This window comes from Psittacula echo, assembly GCF_963264785.1.
Source record: "Psittacula echo genome assembly, chromosome: 5".
NCBI classification, from domain to species: domain Eukaryota; kingdom Metazoa; phylum Chordata; class Aves; order Psittaciformes; family Psittacidae; genus Psittacula; species Psittacula echo.
This window is the reverse complement of record NC_137739.1, coordinates 86,588,296-86,613,037: the sequence shown is the minus strand read 5'-3', so window position 1 is coordinate 86,613,037 and position 24,742 is coordinate 86,588,296. Positions and strand designations below refer to the sequence as shown.

Here is a 24,742-nt window from a genome sequence, read left to right as displayed (position 1 = left end):
TTTTTAACCTCATAGAGAGGACAAAAATCCTATCAGCCATAAAGTAACTACTTCCTGCTTACCTGTGTGTTTTGAGTGGGTATTTGTAATAGGAGAGCTAATGCATTGTAATCAAATGATTCATCTAAGGCCACAAGTGCACCATGAACTCCGCTCTCTACAAGGTTATTTGCGTATTCTTTAAGACCAATGGACACTACCCAATGGATCATTCTTTCATTGCTCCAGACAAGGACATCTATGGAGAAAAAAGAGTTACCCAAATTATAATCATAGAATACAACTTCCCTGAACAAAAACCCCACAGTCCTTTCCTGATCTCTATGCTCATGTTGGGATTGGTTTTCACATATACAGTTAGTCATAAATGCTGTTAAGCAGTAGCCCCCAAAGAATTTTGTTAATTAATTATGTTGTGATCTAATCTGCCCCTGCCTTTTTGGTGTGCACAAAGTGCTCTGAATTGCCAACCAAACTTCATGCTTAGACTCCACGACTCAGTGTTAGATCATTATAAGAGTCTTTCAATACCTAAAGGAAGCTTACAAGAAATCTGGAGAGGGACTTTTTACAAGGGCATGTAGTGGCAGGACAAAGGGGAATGGCTTTAAACTGAAACAGCAGAGATTTAGATTAGATATCAGGAAGTTCTTCCCTGTGAGGGTGGTGAGGCACTGGCCCAGGGTGCCCAGAGAAGCTGCAGCTGCTCCATCCCTCGCAGTGTTCAAGGCCAGGCTAGGCAGGGCTTGGAGCAACCTGCTCTAGTGAAAGGTGTCCCTGCCCATGCCCATGGCTGGATCTGGAAGAGCTTTAAAGTGCCTTCCAACCCAAACCATTCTATGATTCTTTCCATACAGTAGTTTTCCTTGCACCCAGAAGGAGCAGTCCTCACTCAATCTCCTCTGCCTAGACAGAGGCTAGTCACAGTTACAAGAAGTTCAGCTGGGCATAGCATTCATGCAGATTGTGAATATGGGATCTTCTATTTATACAGCCACTTAGGCACTTGGATGCCACCCAAGGCAGATTAAAAATTATACTGCCCAAAAGAAAAATCTTATAGCAGCTTCTCATGCACTTCAGTACTGGATTTGAACAGAGAGCTTTAATTATTGCTATTTAAAGCTTTATTATTTATTAGTTTTATAATCTAATCTACCTTTAAGTTCTGAAGGTGTTCAATTTAATAATGCGAACTACTACACTTTTCCACAATCATAAATTATAAGTGGCAACTAAATATACTGGAAGTTTGCTGGAAGGCATTCTATACTGTAACAGTTCAGCAATCAATAGAATCTCATCTTTTGAATTTTTTAAACGATAAAACATTACAAAGCAGCATTTACAGGTTCAGCCCAAACATCAAACAACAAATACATCCTTACAAGTAGGGTTTTTTACACTACTCAGGAATGTCTATACCAACTGAACTGCTGTAATGATCCTCAGCGTGTTTCTGGCTTGTGTCAGCTAGCATCTTCCCCAAGCAATTCCCAGGAGGAATTTCAGAGTTACATGTTCCAAGGGGCAATTCCCTATAGGCAATAAATGCAGTCATACCATTTAGGAGGCTAAAAAAGGCTTACCAGCCACAACACAGGCTTGTTTCATGCCAGTTAGTTGTGACTCTTGGGAATGTTCCCTGGCAAAATTAGTAGAATGACCACCAAAGGTACCAACATTTCAAAAGGAATGGGGAAGAGCAGGCACAGGGCCTTCTAAGCAAATTGGGTACACGGTAACCTAATGTTTTAGTTTAAGATGTCAGAAGAAGTGTGCTGATATTAGGCAGGGGACAGAATTTCTATGGGAAGTCTTCCAAAATACTGTGAATTCCCATCCTACTTTTTCTTCTTCCTTATCTCTTGTTCCATAATAAGCCTGAATCTGGAAGATATAAACACCTACATCACCTCAATACTTTCTCCAAGTGCTGGGTAATAGAAATGAGAGGCCACAAGCAACAATAAAAATCCTGTAGAGGCAGAAAGACCCAAAAACACACAAAAGGAAAAACAGCAAAAACATTTTCAAACCCCTCATCTTCTAAAACATTTAGTTTTGTTTCAAGCTTCAGAGCAATGAGTTTCAAAAATGCCTGCATTTGCACCACATCCCTGCACTTGCAGCACATCCCTGCACATGGGATTTAGTGATGTATTTCATGGTCCACTGTTTGGGGCCTGCATCCAGACCCATCTCCTGTGTTTAGGACTTGATATTTTATAAATAGATATTTGAAGCAGACCAGTGAAAACACATTAGAATCAGACCAAGGTCAATGCACTAACCCTTGATTTCCTTCTGGCTTTCTTCTCTTTTCCTTTCAAGTTCTTTCCGATCATAATTCAGTCTTCGTAGGCACATAATTCCACACTGAAAACTGTTTCTGTTTAGAAAAGGAAACAAAGAAAGTGTTTATAGAGATAAGGGAAACATTTACTGTAAGTTAAGCCACCAGTTTAAACTACTGACCTGTGAAAGCTGTCCACCATTTTAAGCTGCCCACGCAGATCTTTTTTAGTTAAGTGATCCAGCATTCGAGCATCAACAAGACACTCCATGAAATAGCTGCGATACTGAGGGAGCCCCAGACTAGGGAGCCATTCGTTGCCAATCCACTCATGGTTCATATCACCATATGCTAACGTCTATTTTTAAGAAATGAAGGAATAAGCTTATTAAAATGAGAAGTAAAAAAAGAAAAGCTTTTTCATAAAACTTCAAAGAAATCAAAGTTAAACTGCGCTTATTTAATTCTCAGCTTGTAAAGGTATGCAAAGCAAACTACATGTTTTCTGAAGAAGTTACTCTGATGAAGAAAAGCAAGTTTAGATACTTAGAGCAAGTAAAACTGCCTTAAATTTCATGTTGAAGAGTATGAATATGCAAAAGCTCATAAAAATAGACTAATCTACCCCATTTTGATAGCAAGAGTCCCAGCATTTCACTTTTAGATGCTGAAAATAGTGTCTCTTGAAAACAGGGGGGGAGGGAGAGGATATTTTATTTGTCACATTACCATATAAATGCAAGAGATCAAAAAAAAATAACTGGGGGGGGGGTTATTTTCAGAAACTGATAAAAAGCCACTGCTGAAGAACAGGCGATTCTAAATCCTGCTCCTTATCCTAAAAATAATAAGTAAATATATATTTATCTCACTGCATTTTTGACCTGCAAATCACCAGGCATTTTCTGGGAAAACCTCTAAAAATAAGTTTGTTACTATGCATCTAATCATTCCTGGAGCAACAAAACCCAGCAGCTCCTTTTTTTCCCTGAATTTAAAAGGTAATAATTCATTTTTACTGTGCAATTCGAAGTCAAAAGCTTTATTTCTCCTCTAGAGGAAGCATCTTCTGCAAAGGAGCAAGGCCACATAGAAATGCATTTCTCCAAGCCATCACTAGGTAGCAGGCTGAAAGTGCATGTTACTCTTGTAGCAGGGAAACAAGCTATGATAGTTATCATTAACAATCTGCAAATGAGTATCTGAGATGTAGTTAATGGGACTTAAACAGGTTTAAACTGGAGAGCAGCCAAGCAAGAGGAGACTATACTATACCAAAGATATGGGTCACAGGCAAATCCTGTGTTTTGTTTATATCCGTGTACAAAACACTCAACTATATTAATGCCTGACAATGCAATTAGGATTTGTCACCACTTTAAGAGAAAACAATTAATGAAGGAGGATTACACAATTAGTGCACAGAAATCTGCTTAACTACGTAGGTTCAGTATATCTTGTAGCACACCTATGATGGTGGCTGTGCTGAGCCGGGACATTCTGCACAGAGCAGATATTCCTGTTGGACTTCTGGCTTCCCAGAGCTGTCTCCCAACAAAACTTTCCACACTTTATGTCATGAAATCATTTTAAAACCTCATCTAGTATGTTCAATACGTGGAATACAACAATGCTTATTAAGAAAGAATAACTAGGTTTTGGTAATTCATAAGCTAGAGGATAAATATTTTGGAAAGCTAATGATAAGAAAGACTTCTGAATATTCTTCCCTCTAACAATCCTAGTATTAAAAACCCTTATGCATAGCTTTTTATGATGTACTACGTAACAAAGTATTTTACAGAGTTTAAAGGATGAACCACCAAATCTTGGAAGTTCTAGAAAACATTAAAATATTTAAATTAATATAAAAGTATCTCTTCCAAGTATGTCTTATACAGAGATAAGCCTGTAGTTTCCCTCATCCCAACCCCCAAGCCACACCAAATCAGTAAACAAAATTGCTATAAAGGAAAAACAGATCCCTTCATGCTCTAATTATCAGGAGAGTTTACATATAATCTGTAACATTACATAAAGTTTCCAACCTGAGCCCAGCTTCCCTCCTCATCTTCCTGTTACGTGGTTAGAAAAGCAAAAGAACACATACATATTAGTATTTAAGTTTAGTACTGAGATCCAAGTTAAAGGTGCACTGCAAAACTAAATTTACTGCATTCCAAAACATCTAGATAAAGCAAGCATCATGCATTGTAAATATGTATATATATAAGGCACTCATTTTCATATGAGAGGTTGCAAAACCCATCTACTGATTAAAGTTTTGTGGAGAGAAGAGATTTCATCGCAAATGATTCAATTTGTCTAGAAATCAAATCAGAGCTTCATTTTACACATTGAAAGTGTTGTTTACAATCTTATCAATGCTGATTTTTTTTCCCTCTTTTGGAAAAAACTCTCAAGATGCAGGTTACAAGGTTAGTCATTAGAAGAAGCAATGACCCAGAATTTTAATGCATTCAGTAAAGAAAAGAAAGAAAAAAGAAGACCAAAAGGCACTTGAATCAAGTGTTCAAAAGGTGGGAAAAGCACTCTAAGGAAAAGAAGTGGCAACACCATAAACTAACCGTTTGTTGGGTGGCTGTAAGATTTTCCATTTCTTCATGTGTTACCCAGACATTTCCCGTGGTCTAATATGACCCCACAGGGAATCAATCCCATCCAGTGAAAGGAAAGCAGTAACAAAGAGGAGAGGTTGCAGAACATATAAGCAATCGGTACACGAAGGAGCAGGCATGGGTAAAAGCAATGGTTTCTAAAGTCTTAAGTAAAGGTGTATCTATTGAAAGCAATGGCATGGAACAAAAGCCTTAACATGGATCACTTTTCTTCAAAGATATTAACAACACTGAAGGTGATAATTAGCTTACACTGATGTAATTAATGGGCAAACACTTGACTGTGCTCTAATCTGAAAACACATTTATAAGTCCAGTATGTAATCCCAGGAATCAGAGAAGCAACTTTAGACTGACAGGAAATTCACACTAAGTGTCTAAATTTACTATAGCATAGACAGATAGGTGAACTCCTAGTTTATGTGGCCTGAACCGTTATTTGGAGTTAATGGCCTTGTTATTCATGGATTAAAAGAGCCTCCAACTAGTTTACTAATTTCTGTATGCACGTGTATATTTCACCTGTATTATAAATTCTTCTGAAGCCAAAAGATGAGGCAAATAATGTGCACTCTAAGTGTTTTGGATTACATACTTAAGTTGATATAAATTCCTCCTTTCCTTAAGAAAATGTAGTTATTCCTTTGATATCCATGAAAAAAACCCATCCTAAATTTAAATAATGTGTTCCTCTACCATTTAATGTCTCCTGAAATTCCTATTTGAAGTTCAAATCCTTTCAGCTACATGTTTTCATTAGAATTCTTGGAACGCCATGGTTTTACGACATGTGTAAAGCTGGATCACATTCCTTACCGTCCTTGAGGTGGGAGGAGCAGACGGACTTGTTAGTGACATGATTTCTTGAATGGCCAGCCTCAGCTTCAGTCTGTGCAGAGGATTACTAATTCCAATTTCACGCTGTATTTCTGTATCAGACAAGGCTGACATGATAGCACCGCTTTTCACATTTGCTCGGCAAGCAGCCACGTACCAGGCTGGCATCCCAACCCACAGCTGGAACATAAAGAGAGGAAGTAAGCAGGGTCTGGAAGACATTCCTGCCTCCAAAACCTTACGTCCTTTAGAAGTGTGTACATTGAGGTTTTTGATTTTGTATTTATTTCTTCGCGAGGGACCACTTACCTCCAACCACACTACCACAGTAGGCCCATCCCACTGCGCAAAAGGCAAACCTTGTCTCCTGGCTTCCTCTAGCAACTCATGCCTACAATTACAGGAACAGTTATTAGTAATAAACAGAAACTAGTAAACAGATGTTACAATTTAAACACTGTATCCAATTTACTATCTTCTTTCCAACAGTTAACTTCCTTTCTTTCTCAGCCTTATATGATATACTCAGTAAAGCAGCCACAGCACATGTTCAAGGACTATGCAGTGATATAAACTGAACTGGACAGGAAATTTCATGATCTTGCCTTTTAGAAACTGGTATCAGAAACTGCTATTGCCACTCTAACCAACCAACACTGCCAACACAAAGGGGAGATCTCAGACTTGTTTGTCAGATTCTCAATTACTGCAAATTTCTGTTCAAACTGAAGTCATTTGTATTCACAATGCAGATTTGAAACCTGCGGAAAGGTATGAGTACATCAGATACTCATGCTATCAAAAAGGTAATGTCCATCAGGCTACTAAGGCTGGAAAGTGGGACAGTAACCATCTCCATGGCAAATTTTAGCCTGCAACAGTGAGCCTGTCAGGCACCACTTCAGACATCCATTACATTCAGAGACTCATGCTTTGGCAATTGTATTCTGAAAGGCTGTGTACTGAAACTGAGCTTTCATCTCCTCTGATGACACCATTTCCTTTGTTATTCTGACATAGAAGAGGCTGAAGCTTAATATTGACAATTCAGCTTACAGAAACAATAGAAGCTCACAAGAACCCTATAAATAGCTGCCAAAATTGTTTGATAAACCAAAAGACAAAAACTAGTGTTGTGGGTATAAGCACACAATGTTGCCTGGGTACATCTGTTCCCAAAAAATGGATAAAGTCTGGAAAAGAGCATATTTAAGGTGCCTTGTGTATAGTTGAGTCTCCACTCACTCTCCTCAGAACTTTAATTTGGACAGGTTTTACTGTCTTAGGCTTTTTATTCATGCTTGCAAGTGTAGAATTAGGCAGATAGGCAGCAACACAACAGATTCAAGATCCCACATGATGACTTTATCACTTTCTCACAATTTAAACCAAACAAGATCTCCCTGCCTTCAGAACTGTACTGAACAGACCTAAGATGATAAAATATTTAAAAGCTACATATTAAAAACTACCACACAAGATACCTTTCAAAGGGGTTACTGACAGATTAGTAGCTTCCTTTGCTACTGGCACAAAATGGATGTGCAGTATTCAGCTTTTAGACATGCCTGCATACTTAGAATCCTTATGTTATATTGATAACTAAGTATAAAAAATAATCAATGAAGTAATAAATCTACTAGCAACTGTTTTATCAATAGACAGTACTTCTCCACCAGCATGTCAATAAATTCCTATAGCTCTAAAAGAGCTTCCCAGTACTTCACCCTAATTAAATGTGCTGCCCAAGGATGAAAAGAGGGGAGGGAGGAAGGAACTGCCAGACAACTGGTTACAAATAACCATTCTAATGTACCCATTTTAAAGAGCCAACAACTAAGGTGGAAATAGTGTTCAGCAATGAGCAGCTCAATAGATAGATTTCACTAACAAAGAGAAGACTGTAAAAGCTAATGCATGTTTGTACACTTAAAGATACATATATTTCTAAATTAGGAATAAAGGATCAGTTATTTTCCTGCTACTGCAGAATACATTACATTAATCCCACAAATCACCAGCCCTGAACACAATCAGTTTTGCTTCACTTTGTTGCTTAAAGATTTAAAACATGAGAAAAATAAATTAATAAGATATTATAAAATACTGCTTGATAAGAACAGAATAAAATGCTTAATACTGTATTTGCCAGAAAGGAACACAATGTTTTTCCCAAGTAGTTTAACTTCAAAATTGGAGTTTTTCTTTTTGGTGGTTGTAGTAACACAACTGCGCACAGTGAGGGAGGACCACTACTGATGAAAGAGCACAGCCATGCCCAAAGCAGTCTCAGGTCTGACTAGGATGACCCCACAAAAACAGGTAATCACTGCCTGTCCTCCAGCTTACAAAGCTGCTTAGGGTATTGTATGGAATTCAGAGACCTCCAGTGTCATTTTTAGTAGTTTTATAGTCTTGCTGCCTGCTTCAGGTTAACCATTAAACAGTAAGTCATCTGGAGATCAGTAATACAGGGATTATATCAGACACATAAGGTTATGACGCAAACTTTAAACTCGTGGTGGTATTGTATGCAGAAAACAACTGTGTGGCTGGAAGGAAGTGTTAAGTGATGGAGGCAAACATGTAGAAACAGAAATAGACAAAAAGTGTTTATGAGATAACTTAATGCTGATATTACCCAAAGAGGAATGCATCCACGAAGGGGAAAATTAATTGTGGAATACATATATATGCAAGAAGAGATAGAAAATGCACTTGCATGGGAAATATTAAACTGAAAGTTCACAGGAGGAATTCAAAGGCAGTTGATGTTTCATCTGCCAATAATGGGTCCATGCTTTTTTCCTGTAGCAGAGAACTTCACTTTTCCAACAACTCCCTTCCAACTTCACCAAGAAGCTTGCTGCATTCCAGCAATACATGATCAGATTATGTAAAGAACATCTGACACGATTTCACAGGCCATCCAATTATACCATTTAATAAGTGGATGCGAAATCCAGCCTTGTATCTTTGTGAGGAAAAAAGTACTGCAGTAACGTCGGCAGTGTTAGCAGATGGTATAAAGCTGGCACTGTGAAGGACACAAGAATGTGAAAGGAGTAGCTGGCTACTGGTTTAACTCTTAGGTGACAAAATGAAGGGATAGATGTCTACAGACTTAATAAAAGGTTGGCTGAACATCATTTGGAATAGAAGACCACATGTGCTGCTGCAAGAGGGGAACACTTGTTGTTAGACACACTCAAAAGGCATCTAACACCAGCTGTGGAGAACAAAGAAATTGTGCTCATATGGGATGAGAAATGATGTCAAAATTCCAGGTGGTTGATGTAGATGTGAACACACAAGGCCCTTTAAAGGCCATCTGAAGTATTTGTATTTAGAATGGCTCTTGGCAGGCAAGCATACACTAACCCCACAAGGAAAATAAAGCAGCCCAGAGCAACACTTTGTCACTGGACTACGACAGCATGGGAATGGATAAATCCAGAACTTGTAGCCAAAGGGGAATGCTGTATTCCAGATTTCTTGGATGGAACTGACAATAACTGATTTGGAGAAAGTTCAGAGCAGAGCCGTGTGGTGGTAAAGAGAGTGATACTGATGGGAATGACAGACTTGCAAGGTGTAAAAACTGAAAGGCAGCCATAGCAAAACACAAGATGAAAATAGACTAATTTCAGGCAGAACACCAGTGGAAGGTCAATATCCTTATTATATACTGATTTGAGGGATGCAATAAACCTTTTGTGTGTACCTTTTTAAGGAGAGTTATCTTAAATTTAGGGATTTTCCTTTATGACTAATGCAGTATTAAGTTCATGTTGTACACAGAAAGCACAAGTACAGTTGGGGCAAACACTGTCCATGGCACAGCTCACAAAGATGATGAACAGCACGAACAAAACACCAAAACCAAGTTAAGACTTACTAAACAAAGAACAACAGTTCTACACAAATATCTACCTTCTAAATGAACTGCCACAAATATCCACCAATGCTACACAACTTTCACAACCTGAATTACAAAACTAAATCCATTCTAAGTAAGGTTATTATTTCCGCTATAGAAATACACACCATGCAAATTAAGACAAGACACTGAACTAGCATTGACACTGAACTACACGACACTGGATTTATTTCAGCAACACATTTTCCACAATAAATTCTTTTGAATCTAGTGTCTCCTCTCATCAGACTTCTTTTGAAAGTTAGAGCTTTTAATATATTGCTAAAAAATCCAAATGAGATCTCTCATACTTTCACAACCATCCTAAGAAAATAAGTATAAACTTACCCTGATTTTGCACTACCACATCAAATGGTAAACAAAAGGAAAATAAAACAATGAAGGAAAAATGTAAAATGAGGATTAAAGTGAACTCAAAGGCATACAAAACCAGACAAATAACACAGACTGCAATTTAGCTCTGTAACTACAGATTTTTGTTAGTAGAGACATTGGATACTGCCTTCAGTCTGTTTGTGTTTAGAAATCAGGAAGATAAGGAAGCACATACGGATTAGTGAAGACTAAGTAGAACTAGGTGTCACTGTTCCAAGCATTCAGGTAACTGGAATTCTTTTTGCTGAATACAGGTTCATAAGTGAACAGTCAGCCTTGAGAGTTTGTTTTAACCCAACTCTGCTCCACTATCAAAGTGAAAAACAATTCAGAGCAGCTTTACCACTTTTTAATAATGAGCACCTCAAGAAGGCAGCAAAGGATCCGAAACAGCTGCATTCAAGTATTTCTCTCGAATTTTCATAATGGTAGATTCACTTCTCATGGAAGTTCAATGGGCCCTGCTGCCGCAGTCAGCAATAAGAGTAATGAAACTAAACATTATGATATAGATCTTCATCAAGACAGTTTCTTGTTTCATACCCACTTTCACTGAAATATCTGAATCACAGATAGCTTTTTGTGAATAAAAACACACCCATATTTAATAGGGAGGCAGGACAACTTCAAACTCTAAGTTTTCATTTGTCTAATATAGACACTTGCCTCCTAAGCAACCAACAACGTGCAGCCATGAGGTACACTTAAGACCAGTAAGTTTTGAAATGCAGAAGAATGTTAACAAAGAAAAGTCATGATTGCAACTGCATTTTTTGCATTTATTAAAGCAAGACAGCATAGATTGATTTATTACAGAATGATATTTATTCCTGCTATTGAGAAAGATCTATATTGTTCCAAGAACAGGCCTACCCCTATTTAGGTATGACCAGCCTAAAAGCATTTATTCAACCAAGATGTAGCCTGACTTTAAAGCTCTGTAGAAAAGGGAAAATACCAGATCATAATAATGTAGGATTGCCTTCAGTGTAACGGCTTGAAGAAAAACAGCTGAGCATTCTGTTACACAAACAAACCCACATTCCATTCTGACTTTTCAAACCAACACACTGCTGGTTTGCATTAGCAATCACCAGGCATTATTCTTATTTGTTAATAGAACTTAGGTACTGCAAGAAATCTCTCACAAAGAGAAAAGAAGCACACTTTCTTTTCAATATTCGCTATTCGGTCTTCAGAAGGCAAGTAAAAAAGCAAAACATGTCTGATCTCGGTCAGCTTTTGCAACACAGAGTAAAGGCAGCTGAAGAGAACAGAAGCAACAAAAGTTCAAGGTAAATGGCTCAGATTTGAGTGGAAAAATGCAAAGAATGCCTGATCCTACTTACAGAAACTTGAGTGTTTCCTGTATTACCATATAAGAGGCAAGATTTCTACTAGTAGCAATATCTATTTTCCACCTACGCTTATAATCTTTGCTTCATCCCTTCTAAGTCTGGGAACGACAAAGTGTTCAACAGATACCCAAAAGTTGAACAGTAAACTAAAGATTTCCTAGGACACACACTGAAAAAATTCTCATGAGTAGGAAAAGGTAACTGTGTATCTAAAAGGTGCCATAAAAAAGGGGAAATATTCACAATTTATAGGGGAAAAAAATAGGAAATCAGACTTAAATGTTGCAAGTAAAGATTTCGGCTGTTAAAATAGAAGAGAGAAAGTGTCAGGACAACCAGAAGTGAAAAGATTACTGAACAGAGCAGCAGTTAGCAGCTGCAACACAAAAGGAAAGACTTTCAGAGTCACCTAGAAAGAAACCAGCAAATGCACACAGAAGGATGTCTGTACAGAACACCTCAGGCTTTCACTCTGTCAACACTTGCACACTCTGGAGCAAGTAACAGCCAAAGGCAACTTTGGGAAATCCAAATGAATCAAACCCAAAGCAGGTATTAAATAAAACAGACGTGGGTGTGGGTTTGAGTCCACTTTTATCTGTAAGTTTGCTGCTTGCAGCATTTCAACATAAGCATTCAGCACTGAAATTCATTTCAAGCTTAGCATCATCTATGCTACTGTTATTATTGCTCTGGAAATAATCATTCTAAGTCTACAGAGGCTTATTAGCCATAGCAGCATACTAGGCAAAAATACCTGGAAACAGAGCAAAACAAAAAAGAAAACATTTTTAAACAAAGCAAGATCTTAACAATAGAGGATGACAAATACTTGATACTTACTTTTTCTGCATTTTCCTGTTTTTTTCTGCCTGACCTCCAAGCTTGCTCAGGCCTAATGCATCCTGAGAGGAACTATCGGCTTCTGCCATACCACCTACAAAATAATCAAACCAGAAACCAGTCTTGTTGAGTTCTCTTGTTCAAATTTCTCAGTTTTGGCCAGTTGTAACTCAAAAATCAGAACTGCTTTCCTCAAGTATTTAATCCTTTGTTATATTATTGATCAGAAACATACAAAGCTAAACCTCCAAACCCCTCTACCACTCCTTTTTCTAGTTGAATACATACCCATCAAAATGGTGTCTAAAGATGTAAAAATCAGATTGGTAAGACTCAAATAGGTGCTGGAGTCACACATTGAATCTCATGTTTCAACCACATGTAACATGAATTCTCAGTGTTCCCGTATCACTTATGGTTGGTGCCAACATCAAGGATACTGCTTTACGCAAAGAATTACACAAGAGAGAAAGGTAACGATAGCATTTACTAAGCCAGCCGGATTTGTTTCAAGGCAGTTCCTCTGGGTGAAGACGACTGTTGGTGTCAAACCCAACAAAATCCTCTTTCACTTCTGAGATACAGCTGAAATTTCTGCTTCACAAAACAAGCCGTAACAAGCTGTTCAATAAGGTTCAATAACCTGGCTATAGGAAACTAAAAGACAGCAATACCCAACTAGTTGAACTTGCATCCTACAGTCCTAAAAGGCCCTACCAGAAGATTCAGTGTCACTAGTTGCAAAATATACTGCACATCAGCAGCAAAATAATGCCATAAATATGCACATACATCGTAACATTTAGTCTTTCACACCCTCTCCTAATGCGAATCAAAATGAAAGTAAGGCAAACCAACCTTGTCCTAACATTTCCTTGCTTGTTTGTCCAGGTCTTCCCTTTTCCTTCTTGCCAAACAAGCGGCCAATAGAGGATTTGATCCCCTTCTTCTTGGGGGCTTTATGAAGGGAATCTTGGCTACTATTACTGCTACTAGGATTACTTGTTTGCCCATCTTGCGAGCCTGTTGAACTTCATAAAAGAAAGGAGTCATGAAGGACCACATGTACAGCAACTCTACTAACATAACATAGTAAAAGGCAAGTTCTGGTTTCTGTGCAGGTTAATGAAAGCTCAAACTCACTAATGACATCTGATTTCTGCTTCTAATGAGTCATGAAAAGAAATGTATCTACTGAAACACATGTCTCTAAATAGAAAAAGCAGTGGAAACAGCTAAATCATGCAAAAAAGGGACATGTTTATGTACCACAGCATAGAACTACAAGTCATTTAAGTTATTTATTAAGAAATAAAGGCGTTTAAAGTGCAACTCAGAGAAGACAATGGAACTTTGAAATACTTAGGTGGAATCCACCCCAGATACTCAAGCACATTGAAAAGAACATCTGTCAATCAAAGTGATGCTAATTTTGAATCTATTTCTAAGTCCATAGCCAAATCCCAACCTCTAAAAGACAACTGGAATTGTACATCTTGTATTTCCTAAACACAAAGCAAACAATGCAGACCTTGAGTACCAGAAGAATTCTTCACATAAAGCCATTTCTGATCACTAACAAAACCTGTATTCTTATTGTTTGTATCACACAGCCACCCATTTACGTGTTCACACTCTCTAAGAAAGACTTCAACATCCAGACTAAAATCCCATAGGCTGAACAGCTCTGATTATTAATTTTTCTGATGATCTGAAATATTAAGGTGCTGCTAAGCCTGATTTATTCACAGATACTTACTTTCTAATATCCCTGATATCTTCATGGCTCACAGTATGCAAAGCTCCTTTTTGGACTCTGTCCAAACGTAAAGATCGAGGTGAAGAAGGTGGTGATGTCTCACATTTTATTGTAGTTTTATCATCTCGTACCTCTTCTCTAGAAGCTGGAGACTAATGGAAAATGAATGAAAACTTGAGGGGTTAGGTGGAAATGCCAAACCACAAATGCAATTATCAGCACTACACGAAATATAGAAAGGAAAAATCAATTTTTTCAGTTAAAGGATTACTCTTGCCCTCAGCATTCTGCAGTTGCCTATTTGACTCTCCTGCATTTTCCATTGCCTTCAGTGACAAGCTGTTCAATTAAAGTCTTAGCTTGTGAAATGAGCAAGTAGCACTCATCTTTTATTCATTCAGAGAGCTAAGAACTGAAGTAATGTGTTCAACACCATGAAACTGATACACCTGACTTCAGTTTAAGCAAAATGTAAAGGCAGAAAACCAAAGAGTCTTGTGAAAGAAGGCATCTCAGTTCTCACTGTTACATGCTTAGACAATCAGCAGCAAGATGACCAATTCTGTGAAGTCAGATTCTACGTACCTGTGGCTATGGTTTATCTCAAAGTTTGAGTAATAGAAATTAGGCTTACTTGTGCGCGTAGCAACAGATCTTTAAAGTTAAATATTGTTTCATGAAGACTGCAAAATAGTGATTACAAACAGAAAGCAACACAGGAGTCCAAAGCCAAACACCACACACAACAAACTCACACTTTAGCTAAAATGATTTACACTTTACATTTCGTATCAAAGAGCACGTAATGCTGCTTCATTATAGAGCAACCTTGCAAATGCTTTCTTTGTGTTCCTGTTATCCATTAATGAGCTTGGGAAGAGGGAAGGAAGGCACACCAGTAAATAAACTAAAGATTTTTACCTTTCTACGGTGTTTCCTTAAATCACTAGGCTGACAGAGGCATGCAAAGGAAAGAAATTTGGAAAAGCTGTATTTATTGGAAACTGCAGCACAGACTGAAACAACTCATACAGACAAAATGTATTAGGGAGAATATAAACAACAATTACAGCAATGGCACAACGATACACAGGATGAAGTACTCTTCAAGTCACAAATTACTTAGATATATCCCTGAAGAGGGCTGAAGGAAGTAAAAAACATAAAGCAAGACTTACAGTTGGTTATCTACTGTAATAGATACAGTAAATACGGTAAAATATACTGTAAAATACAGTGAAAAATATAGATATTTGAATGTATTGCTACCACAGGCAAATTAGCACACAAAATGTGCATTGTCTTCAGCAAGAAACCAAAGAAGTACACGAGGAGCATAAGTGTTGCATTTAAAAGGTGAGAGGATTTCCAGTCACACGTCAAGGACCTGCCTTGTACAATAACACCTACGTAGCTATAGCAGACTTAGTAGCTTGTAAGCACCAGTTCCTTCTCACATATTAGTGATTTCTGCAGTTGTTTCCTACACAGCATAAAGAACTAGCCATGCTTTAATAACTGTGAAGGACAGAGTGCCAACAATAGCTGATTTCTATACAGTAACAGTATTCTGGTTTTTTACTGCATTTAAAGACTGGAATGTTTGAGCAAGAGTTTCCCACCAGTTTTGTTTTACCCTCCATTCACTCCAGCAGCCACTGTATCTCTCTTCCTAGGTAGATAGGTACTTCTCACCTCTGCCACTGCACAGGGCAAGGCAGCAACCTGGAGTTACACCAGCAATGCTGACAAAAGTTTAATTTATCTCATTTGCGTCATACTTATCATTCCGTTTAGTGACAAATTGCTTCAAAAGGCTGTAACCAAAAATAGAGTCAGTCCCCTCTGAAGTTGGGGGAAGAGGGAACATTGTGTTGTCTTCCTCCCACAAACGACAACTTTTAAGCATTTTTATTTAGAATACATACAGCATTATGTTTGTTATTTATTTTTTATCTAGAATACATGCTGCATTATGCAGCATGAATATGCAGTTATTAATACATAACTATCAATACGTAAAGTTGTGTTCAATCTAACCATATAGTACTATGTTAATAAATTGTAAGTTCACAGAATCATAGAAGGGTTTAGGTTGGAAGGGACCTTTAAAGATCATCTAGTCCCTCAAGTTCTTCGACAAAGCACAGCAGGCTCATTTTCCCCTTGCTGTATCTTTTATCTATTAATTCTGATAACCCACAAAAATGTTTACAATACGGAATGAAAACAGGAACCGCTCAAGAGAGCTGTAGGCTTCACAATTTATCACGTTGATTCCTTGTAATTCTTTTTAAGCATCAGGGGGTTTCAGGTAACTGAACTGCCTACCACCAGTTTTAGTAATGCTAACTGCAGTTAGCATTAAGCTCACTTGCCTACGTAATCAGAAACTAATACAGCTTTCTATTAAAATACCGGTGGGGGGAAAAACCCCACAAGAACTCATTCAGTCTGATAATACGTAATAGCCATACCAAAAGCTTCTAGAAAGCTCATCTGTAGCACTGAAGTGTAGCTTCCTGTTTTGAAGCTTTCACTAATCAGTTGCCAGACAAATGCAACTGCAAACAACAAATCAAATGCCTCTGATTCACAATTATATGGTCAAAAGTGAACTTAATTACAGTTTACTCTTCCTCAGTGACGTTAGATCTGAACACAAGACACACATTATTCTGATCTAGCTTCCATGAAAATAGCTACTTCAATTTGTATATGGTTTTCTGTAAGATAAGTACTTAAACTACTTACTACTGTGAAACATCAGAATACAAAGCATGTCACATTTTGAAACTTGCTTGACCCTAGATATACAGCTAGAACTAATACAATGATGTTTTCAAAATGCAAGAAAGGAGAAATTATTCCTCTTCATGGAAAAGGAATAGACTTTTTGGTATATGCACAGATTCATTTTAAAAAGCCAACAGAAGTAGACAGCCAAAACACCTGCCTTTAAATAATCCTATAAAGAGACCTAAATGAGCCAAGTCTCTTATTTACAGTCCACCTGGTCTTACAGTGATAGACAGCATTCCTTGTCTACTGATTGGTATGGTTTAGGCATGATACAAGTAGAATCATAGAATCATAGAATGGTTTGGGTTGGAAAGGACCTTAAGATCATCCAGTTCCAACTCCCCTGCCATAGGCAGGGACACCCCACACTAAACCATGGCACCCAAGGCCTCATCCAACCTGGCCTTGAACACCGCCAGGGATGGAACATTCACAACCTCCCCGGGCAACCCATTCCAGTGCCTCACCACCCTCACAGTAAAGAATTTCTTCCTTAGATCCAATATAAACTTCTCCTGTTTCAGTTTGAACCCGTTACCCCTTGTCCTGTCACTACAGCCCCTGATGAAAAGTCCCTCCCCAGCATCCTTGTAGGCCCCCTTCAGATACTGGAAGGCTGCTACGTCTCCACGCTAAGACTACTAAGACTGCTAAGGTCTCCACGCAGCCTTCTCTTCTCCAGGCTGAACAGCCCCAACTTTCTCAGCCTGTCTCCATACAGGAGGTGCTCCAGTCCCTGATCATCCTCGTGGCCTCCTCTGGACTTGTTCCAACAGTTCCATGTCCTTTTGATGTTGAGGACACCAGAACTGCACACAATGCTCCAAGTGAGGTCTCACGAGAGCAGAGTAGAGGGGCAGGATCATCTCCTTCAACCTGCTGGTCATGCTCCTCTTGATGCAGCCCAGGATACGGTTGCTTTCTGGGCTGCGAGTGCACACTGCAGCCGGCTCATGTTCATTTTCTCATCGACCAACACCCCCAAGTCCTTCTCTGCAGGGCTGCTCTGAATCTCTTCTCTGCCCAACCTGTAGCTGTGCCTGGGATTGCTCCGACCCAAGTGTAGGAGCTTGCACTTGGCATGGTTAAACTTCATAAGGTTGGCATCAGCCCACCTCACAAGTGTGTCGAGGTACAGTAATCCAAGACAGTAAGGTGTAGTAAGTATGGTGTTGTACGTGCAACAAGTACGTTTCCAAAGGCATATGCAAATCTGGAGACAAGGTGATGCATATAGAACCTAAATCAGAGAAGGAGCTTTTCCTGGAGAGTGCTTGCAAACCAATACCTGTATCCAAGATGCTCCTTAGTGACGGGTATCCCAAATATGAGAAACTGTTAGGTTTGCTTAACACTTACATAAAAACAAGAAAGTGGACTACTTGCACCTTCATTTTATAGACAGGTTTATGTGCATTAAGCAGCTCCTAGAAGGATTAATTTTTCTAAGCAGTCATATGAATGTCAAAGCAAGGATGTATCTTTCTCTACCCACTGAACTCCTAAGCGTAAGTTACTATGTTATCAGCTACTAGGTGTAACAGATACTCCTTTTACCTACCAGACTTTCTAGGCTAAAACAAGACACTGGCACTCATTACAACAGCTATGATACCTTCACAGTCATCAAGATTAATGCAATATATGCAAATAACTTTTTAGCTGAATATTTAGTAGAATGGTGGAATAAAGCTTAAAGCAGAGGGAGAAAGTGATTGCTGTACCAGGGGTTGAAAAGAAAACGTTATTTCTTCTAGGAAGAGGAGTCAGAAGAAAGACCAGAACAAGAGAATGAATACTTAGGCATGAGATGTTGACCAAGTAATACACTTGAGTTCTGAATGTTTTTCCTAATCATTATGACTATATCTTACACTTTTTATAGAAGCTGAAAGGAAGCAGTAGGAAAACCTAGAGTAGGAAAAGCTGGGTAAGAAGGAGAGAAAGGGGAAATAAAACAACCCGTTTCCTAGCGACAAGGAACACTCTTCCAAAAAATTCAAGTTAATGGATACTTACCAGTGTCATGATACCTAGTCTGTCCACTTCCCGAGCTGGACTATGTGGAATCCGCCTTGGGGTGGAGCGACCACTGCCAGGCGGGGAGGAACCAGCAAGTGAACCACTTGCATAGGGAGGAGGAATGGAGCTCATGGACCGGAATCGGCCATGGGCATCCAAACTTCCACTACCCACTCTGCTCTCAATCTCCTCTGCACGCTGCTCTGTGTTTTCCTTTTCTTCTTGTATAAGTCTAAAAGAAAAAAGGTTCAAAGGAACATGACATTCAAACAAAACCCATATGAACAGAATGGCTGACTCACGCATTAGAAAGAAGCAGCAGTTATCAGACAAAACAACACACTGAAAATCTACTAATCCAATTGGAAAGAAGTGGTAAACACTCATGCTATTAGCACTGTGCAGGGGTTTCTGTCAACCTAAAAACACACAATCCTTTCCATAAAGGGGTCTACGGATAAAGAACCTGAAAAAGTACTTAGGCATAAGCAAACTAGTTATGACTGTCAAACCCCCTGCTAGGAAACTGAATGGACAACCACCATTTTCCAAGTAACCATACAAAAAGGATTTGCTAGTGTCACAGAAACTCATTTTTAATCAAAACCCTAACAGCAGGTAGACCGTACCTAATCTCTTTGTTGATGGCATCCAACTGTTCTTGAAGCATCATGGCCAAAGTCTGAGCATCAGCCTGACCACTTGGTGACAGCAGATCAACTGAACTGAATATAGTTTCCCTATCATCCTCAATATCAGACACATCAACATCACTTTCAAATGCCTGGGCCACATTTGCCAACACGCTTGCTTGCTGGGCTCGCTCCCAGTCCTGCTCATTCAGAGTTTGAACCTAAAAGAACAAAAAAAGAAAAAAAATCCAAACTCAAATGGGAAAACCATGACATTTTCCTGGTTTGCAAGATGTAAAATAAGTTTTAAAGAGCCCACTTACATGCTGAATGCATCCATCAAGACAGCAATGTTTAGAGAAATGTAAAGAAAAGAAGCTGTAATGTAGAAAACTTTGCCTCTTACAGTGAAGTGCAATGTAAAAATGGGCATCCCCATTGAATAACTGTAAATGTCACATATCTTGGGCTATATGCACCATGAATTACAGTAGCATTTTGCTATCAAATCCAGTGAGAATTTCAGAATCAGCTTTATGTAATGAGAAATCACAAGTCCTGAAAGGGACTTGAAATTACTTCCAGAGCAGTTACATGTTAGGTTAGTGAATGGACACTAAAGCAGGACTGTTCCAAGTGATATTTTACAGGCTCATCATATCTCAACCAAATTGGAGTTCAAAATAATAATGTTGCTATTATTTGTTAACAAATACAAAGACTGGTAGCTTTGCATAAGTTAGTAAAACACGAGCTATAAAATCCAGCATTAGTATTATTATTGCTATGTAATCCTATTTTAAAATCTCCTTGCAATAGATCAGCATCGTCTTGCCAAAGGGTTATCATAGAATCATACACTATTTTCACTTATCGTATACTTATTTTCATTTCAGAGTTCTCTTACCTTCGAAGGCTCATCTCTGAGAGCTGCCACACGTCCCTTCTGGGGACGCCTTAACACTGAGGAGGTGCCATAGGAGTCTGTGTGACTGTCGGCCACAGACGAAGGTGTCACTGGGTATCTGAAATCGGGTCGGCTACAACACCAAGAAACATTTTATCCTTATGAATGTAATGAGAAAGCGGAAAACAAACTCAACCAACCACCCAAATCATTCCTCTTGTCCCAGCAATACCAATTTTAAACAGTGTAAAACCTGCTTTATATGCTCTAGAAAGAATCCATTTTATAGCTGACTTAGTTATTTTCAGTCAAAACAGACAAAATTACATTTGGCAAAGGGACTTTAAAGGAATCAGTAAAAACCGAAGCAGAATTAAGTGGTGGTACCTATGATGAAGTGATGTGGCTCTGAGTCTCACTTGGTCATTTTCAGCCCTTAATGTTTCAACATTTACTACAAGTTGATCCTGAAAAAATAAACAGATAAAATACATAACAATATGCTTGAGGGCAAAAAGAATCTGTGTCAAATACTGATTTATAAACTAACATTTAGGGGGTTTACCTTGTTTCTATGAAATTCAGAAATCACAGATTTTAAAACATAATCCTTCAATGATGTAAAACATGAAAGTGATTTTTGCCACAGCAATACAGCATCATCACAAAAGGGTATCCACAAGTAATTCTATTGCCTCTCTACACTGTGACTTTAGGTAATGACAATATATATTATAAAAACAGTTACCAAATAAAATTCACATATTACTAACTTTACCATACATAAGTGAAAGTATTGAATATGAAACAAGAAGATTTGTCAAGCTCTGTGCACAAAGGTTCTAAATGCATTCACTTTGAACTCAGACAGTTCTACACATTCTAGAAACTTCAGATTTAACAACAGAGAAACCCAATGAATGGGAAAACAATGGAAGAGTAATAGAAAGTGGCTGATGATGAACATCTGCGCCTTCTGTGAGAACTGCTGGCCTACACATATAGAAATTCAAAGCACATTCTGCAAAATATCCTGAATGTGTTCTCCATTTTAGTCCAGAAGCACAGCCTCTACAGTATGGCCTAGCTACTTACTAGAGTGACTTGGGGAGATGCAGTACATCTGTGATATAATAAGCAATAACAAGTATTATTTCAGAACAGATGGTGTGACCACAAAATCCACTGCCACTGCTTAAGGATGCACAGGAATGAAAGGCCCTACCACTATTATTCAAGAAGGGAACTTGTCAGTCCCAGGACAAGCAAAACACCAGAGAGTTGCTGTTGCAAAGGAACAGCCAAGCCTAACACAGATTTCTCTCCCTGGCCCCCCAATTCTTGAAACTTTATCAGGCAAACAAGCATTTCATGATACCCAATGCTTTAAGGAAGACTTTAAGGAAGAAATGGTGGGAAAATCCCCAGTATTAAAAGCACTTATCTTTCCTTTTAACTGTTCAAGTTTATACATAAAACAGTACAAAAGTTCTACACAATCTTCAAACTTGGACAAATTGCCAGTATCTCCAGCCACTTGACATATTCAGAAGTATGTTATGTCTCTGAGTAAAGCGTTATGTATTACCTATTAAATCATCATAAAGCTGAGGCATACAATACCATAACACGAACAATAACAGCTCCCTGCTTTTAAAACAGACCAGGTAATGTTAAGTTTTATGGGGGAATTAAAACCTAGTCCTGCTATGTAGCGATGCAGCAATTATTTTCAGTATAACAGATCAGAAAACCATGTTCTACCTTTTCATGCTGAAGTTCCTCTATTTGTTTCTTTGCATTTTCAATTTCTCGAAGAAGTGAATTCTAAAATAAAACGTATCATAAATCATGTTACTTATGAAACCTTTCCACTCTTCAACCACAAGCAAAATGAGCCCCAAAAAAAAATCAGTCACCACTATACAGACACATGCATCTTAAATTACAGATACTTTATTGCTTTCATCATTTCACTTTGATTGTAGTTGGAGGTTTATAGTTCCAGGTGCACAGCCCTCTAAAAATGGCTTTAGTAACAGTACAAGTTCCATAAAAACTTAATACCAACCTTTTGAAGCTCTGTTTGACAAAGCTAGTAAAACAACCACAGGAATAACAAGGCAGCTAAACTAATTCAAAGTAATTCACCGAGTGCTTACTAAGGCATTACTGGCTATTACCATTAGGTTTTCATTTTATTTTCACTCGCCTGACATACAAAACTACCACACAGTAATTTCTTGGAGGTACCTTATCTCCATAACTGCAGCACCCCCTGACTTAAGGGCCTTTGTTAACATCAGCACTGTCATCTTTACAGCTATACCATGACTTTTGAACAACTCCAGTGAATATAAATACTTCTGACTACTACAATCTCTACTCAAAGCAGTTTCCAAAACCAGAGTAAGAATCATCTAAGAATTCAGCAGCATTCACTTTTCCTTTTCCACAATTGCTAAAAAGTTCTGTTAAACACATTTCCTTCAGGTCAGCACTATCATTATTACATGTTTAAGATGCAAATGAAGTTTCATACAAACAAATCATTCCAGGAAAAAAAAAGACCAGGAATTGAATTCTTCCAGGAAAGTGATCAGAAGGAAGTCTTACAGTTTTACTTGCATTGTTCTTCCCAACTTATCATAAAAGAATGAGCTGGAAGCCACAGCAAGAAAACTTTCCTAGAAGCTGTTACGGTGAAGGACAACTAGATTTTCCTCATTATTAATGAGCATAGTTAAGGTTTGGAAGGTAAAGGTGAGTTAGGGTCAACCCTAAGACACATAGTATTCACACACATAAAGAATATATGCAGTCAGCCATTTCTTAGATATTGAATTTGTAAGGACTATTATAGAACAACCTTGTTGATACCATATCAAAGCCCATATTAAGAATTTCTGAAGTATTAGGAACAGCTGGTGATCTTGAAAACAGTGATGTTAACTAAAAAAGCCACAAGTTTGGAGCCCTAGATGTCAGATGAAAACCATCTTTATGATTAACTCAAATGCTGAGAATCAATAGGAGCTACATTTGTTCTGCACTACCTGATACCTCTCACCTCCAAGGGTACAAAAGCAGGGCGAAAAACTAACTATATCTTTGTAATCATCTCGGGAATACAGTCCTGGAATTCAGGAAAGAATTCATGTCAGATATCATGTCAGATACCTGACTGACGCTTTAGGAATGAGAAATTAATTGACATGAATGCAAGACAAAGCAAACATCTAATAGAAGTCTGAATACACTGTTATATATTGCAACTGAAGCATTTTATTGACATGACTTTAAAACAAAAGCCACTTTGCTTTTATTGATCAGATGGTCATTTCACTCTCCAGTAAAAGAAACAAAGTTGTGTTTTGGGGGTTTTTTAATCCAAGACAAATCAATTCAAAGTCAGCATCAAGAAAAGTGCTACTTTAGAAGATATTGCTTTGTTCAATGCAGAATAAGGGAATCTAACTTAAAGGCATGCACGAAAGAAATACCTATATATCCATACAGCCTGTCTCAAAATGATCTACCTGGGAAGAATATGCAGGACTATTTCAACTTGCAAGAGTCTCATAATGACTCAGGGTTACCTGGCACAGACAAAAATAGTGGCAAATAGAAGAAGCTGAACTGAAACGGTCAAAGTTCTAGTCCTAATTCTTTAGACTTCCTGTATTACACTAGATGAGCTTATTTATGCAGCCCACATCAGTCACCTAGGGAATGTTACAATGCTCAGGGACAACCTCTAGAAAATGAGTTTGAAGAACCTGTTTTCAAAATCCACCGTAGAAAACAGCCTTAACATTAACGTACATGCTGGAATGTGACTTTTTACCTTATCTTCCAAGGCAGCCATCCTTTCCTTGAGATGAAGTTGGAGCCTTTCATTAGATTCAGACAGAAGCTTATCAACAGTTTCTGACAAACGTTTATTATGCTCTTCGTTCATCTTCTCTCTCTGTCTAGCCTAAGATACATAAAACCTACTGAAATAACTTGCAATTTACAATGTCTATAAGAACTTCCAGGTTGCAAAAACAGTGAGCTTGCTTTAAACCAAACGCATTTTCTTTAATAGAAATATTTCTCCAAAGGAATAAGGAACACTGCATGTACCTCCGTGACTCCATAAGGGAGTACAAGGGACACTTAAGACTTCACTAACTGTTCAAAGATCAGAAGCTTGAAAAGCTGAGCTTACACTCAAGAAAAAGCAAATTTCCGAACCAATTCCATTATTTATAAGCTAGGATCCAATTTTTCCATAGTCATTTAATTGGCAAGTTTTTTACTTGTTTCCTCATCAGAAAGCATGTTTGG

General features: G+C 38.2%; 1 protein-coding gene across 4 annotated transcripts in view; it reads right to left on the bottom strand.

Annotated features, from left to right (window-relative positions):
- PPFIA1 (PTPRF interacting protein alpha 1) overlaps window positions 1-24,742 on the bottom strand; it is a gene marked incomplete at its 5' end in the record, with an annotated part of 58,816 nt that overhangs the window by 7,486 nt on the left and 26,588 nt on the right. The window contains 16 exons of one of the 4 annotated variants that reach the window (XM_080619146.1): window positions 63-238; window positions 2,295-2,392; window positions 2,479-2,654; window positions 4,885-4,947; window positions 5,752-5,952; window positions 6,082-6,163; window positions 12,289-12,382; window positions 13,147-13,319; window positions 14,048-14,199; window positions 14,969-14,998; window positions 18,869-19,103; window positions 19,501-19,724; window positions 20,411-20,543; window positions 20,798-20,877; window positions 22,175-22,237; window positions 24,258-24,389. In XM_080619146.1, coding sequence (XP_080475272.1) covers window positions 63-238; window positions 2,295-2,392; window positions 2,479-2,654; window positions 4,885-4,947; window positions 5,752-5,952; window positions 6,082-6,163; window positions 12,289-12,382; window positions 13,147-13,319; window positions 14,048-14,199; window positions 14,969-14,998; window positions 18,869-19,103; window positions 19,501-19,724; window positions 20,411-20,543; window positions 20,798-20,877; window positions 22,175-22,237; window positions 24,258-24,389 — 2,112 coding nt within the window. The remainder of the gene's footprint in view (window positions 1-62; window positions 239-2,294; window positions 2,393-2,478; window positions 2,655-4,884; window positions 4,948-5,751; window positions 5,953-6,081; window positions 6,164-12,288; window positions 12,383-13,146; window positions 13,320-14,047; window positions 14,200-14,968; window positions 14,999-18,868; window positions 19,104-19,500; window positions 19,725-20,410; window positions 20,544-20,797; window positions 20,878-22,174; window positions 22,238-24,257; window positions 24,390-24,742) is intronic. The other 3 variants (XM_080619148.1, XM_080619147.1, XM_080619149.1) reach the window with 3 other exon arrangements.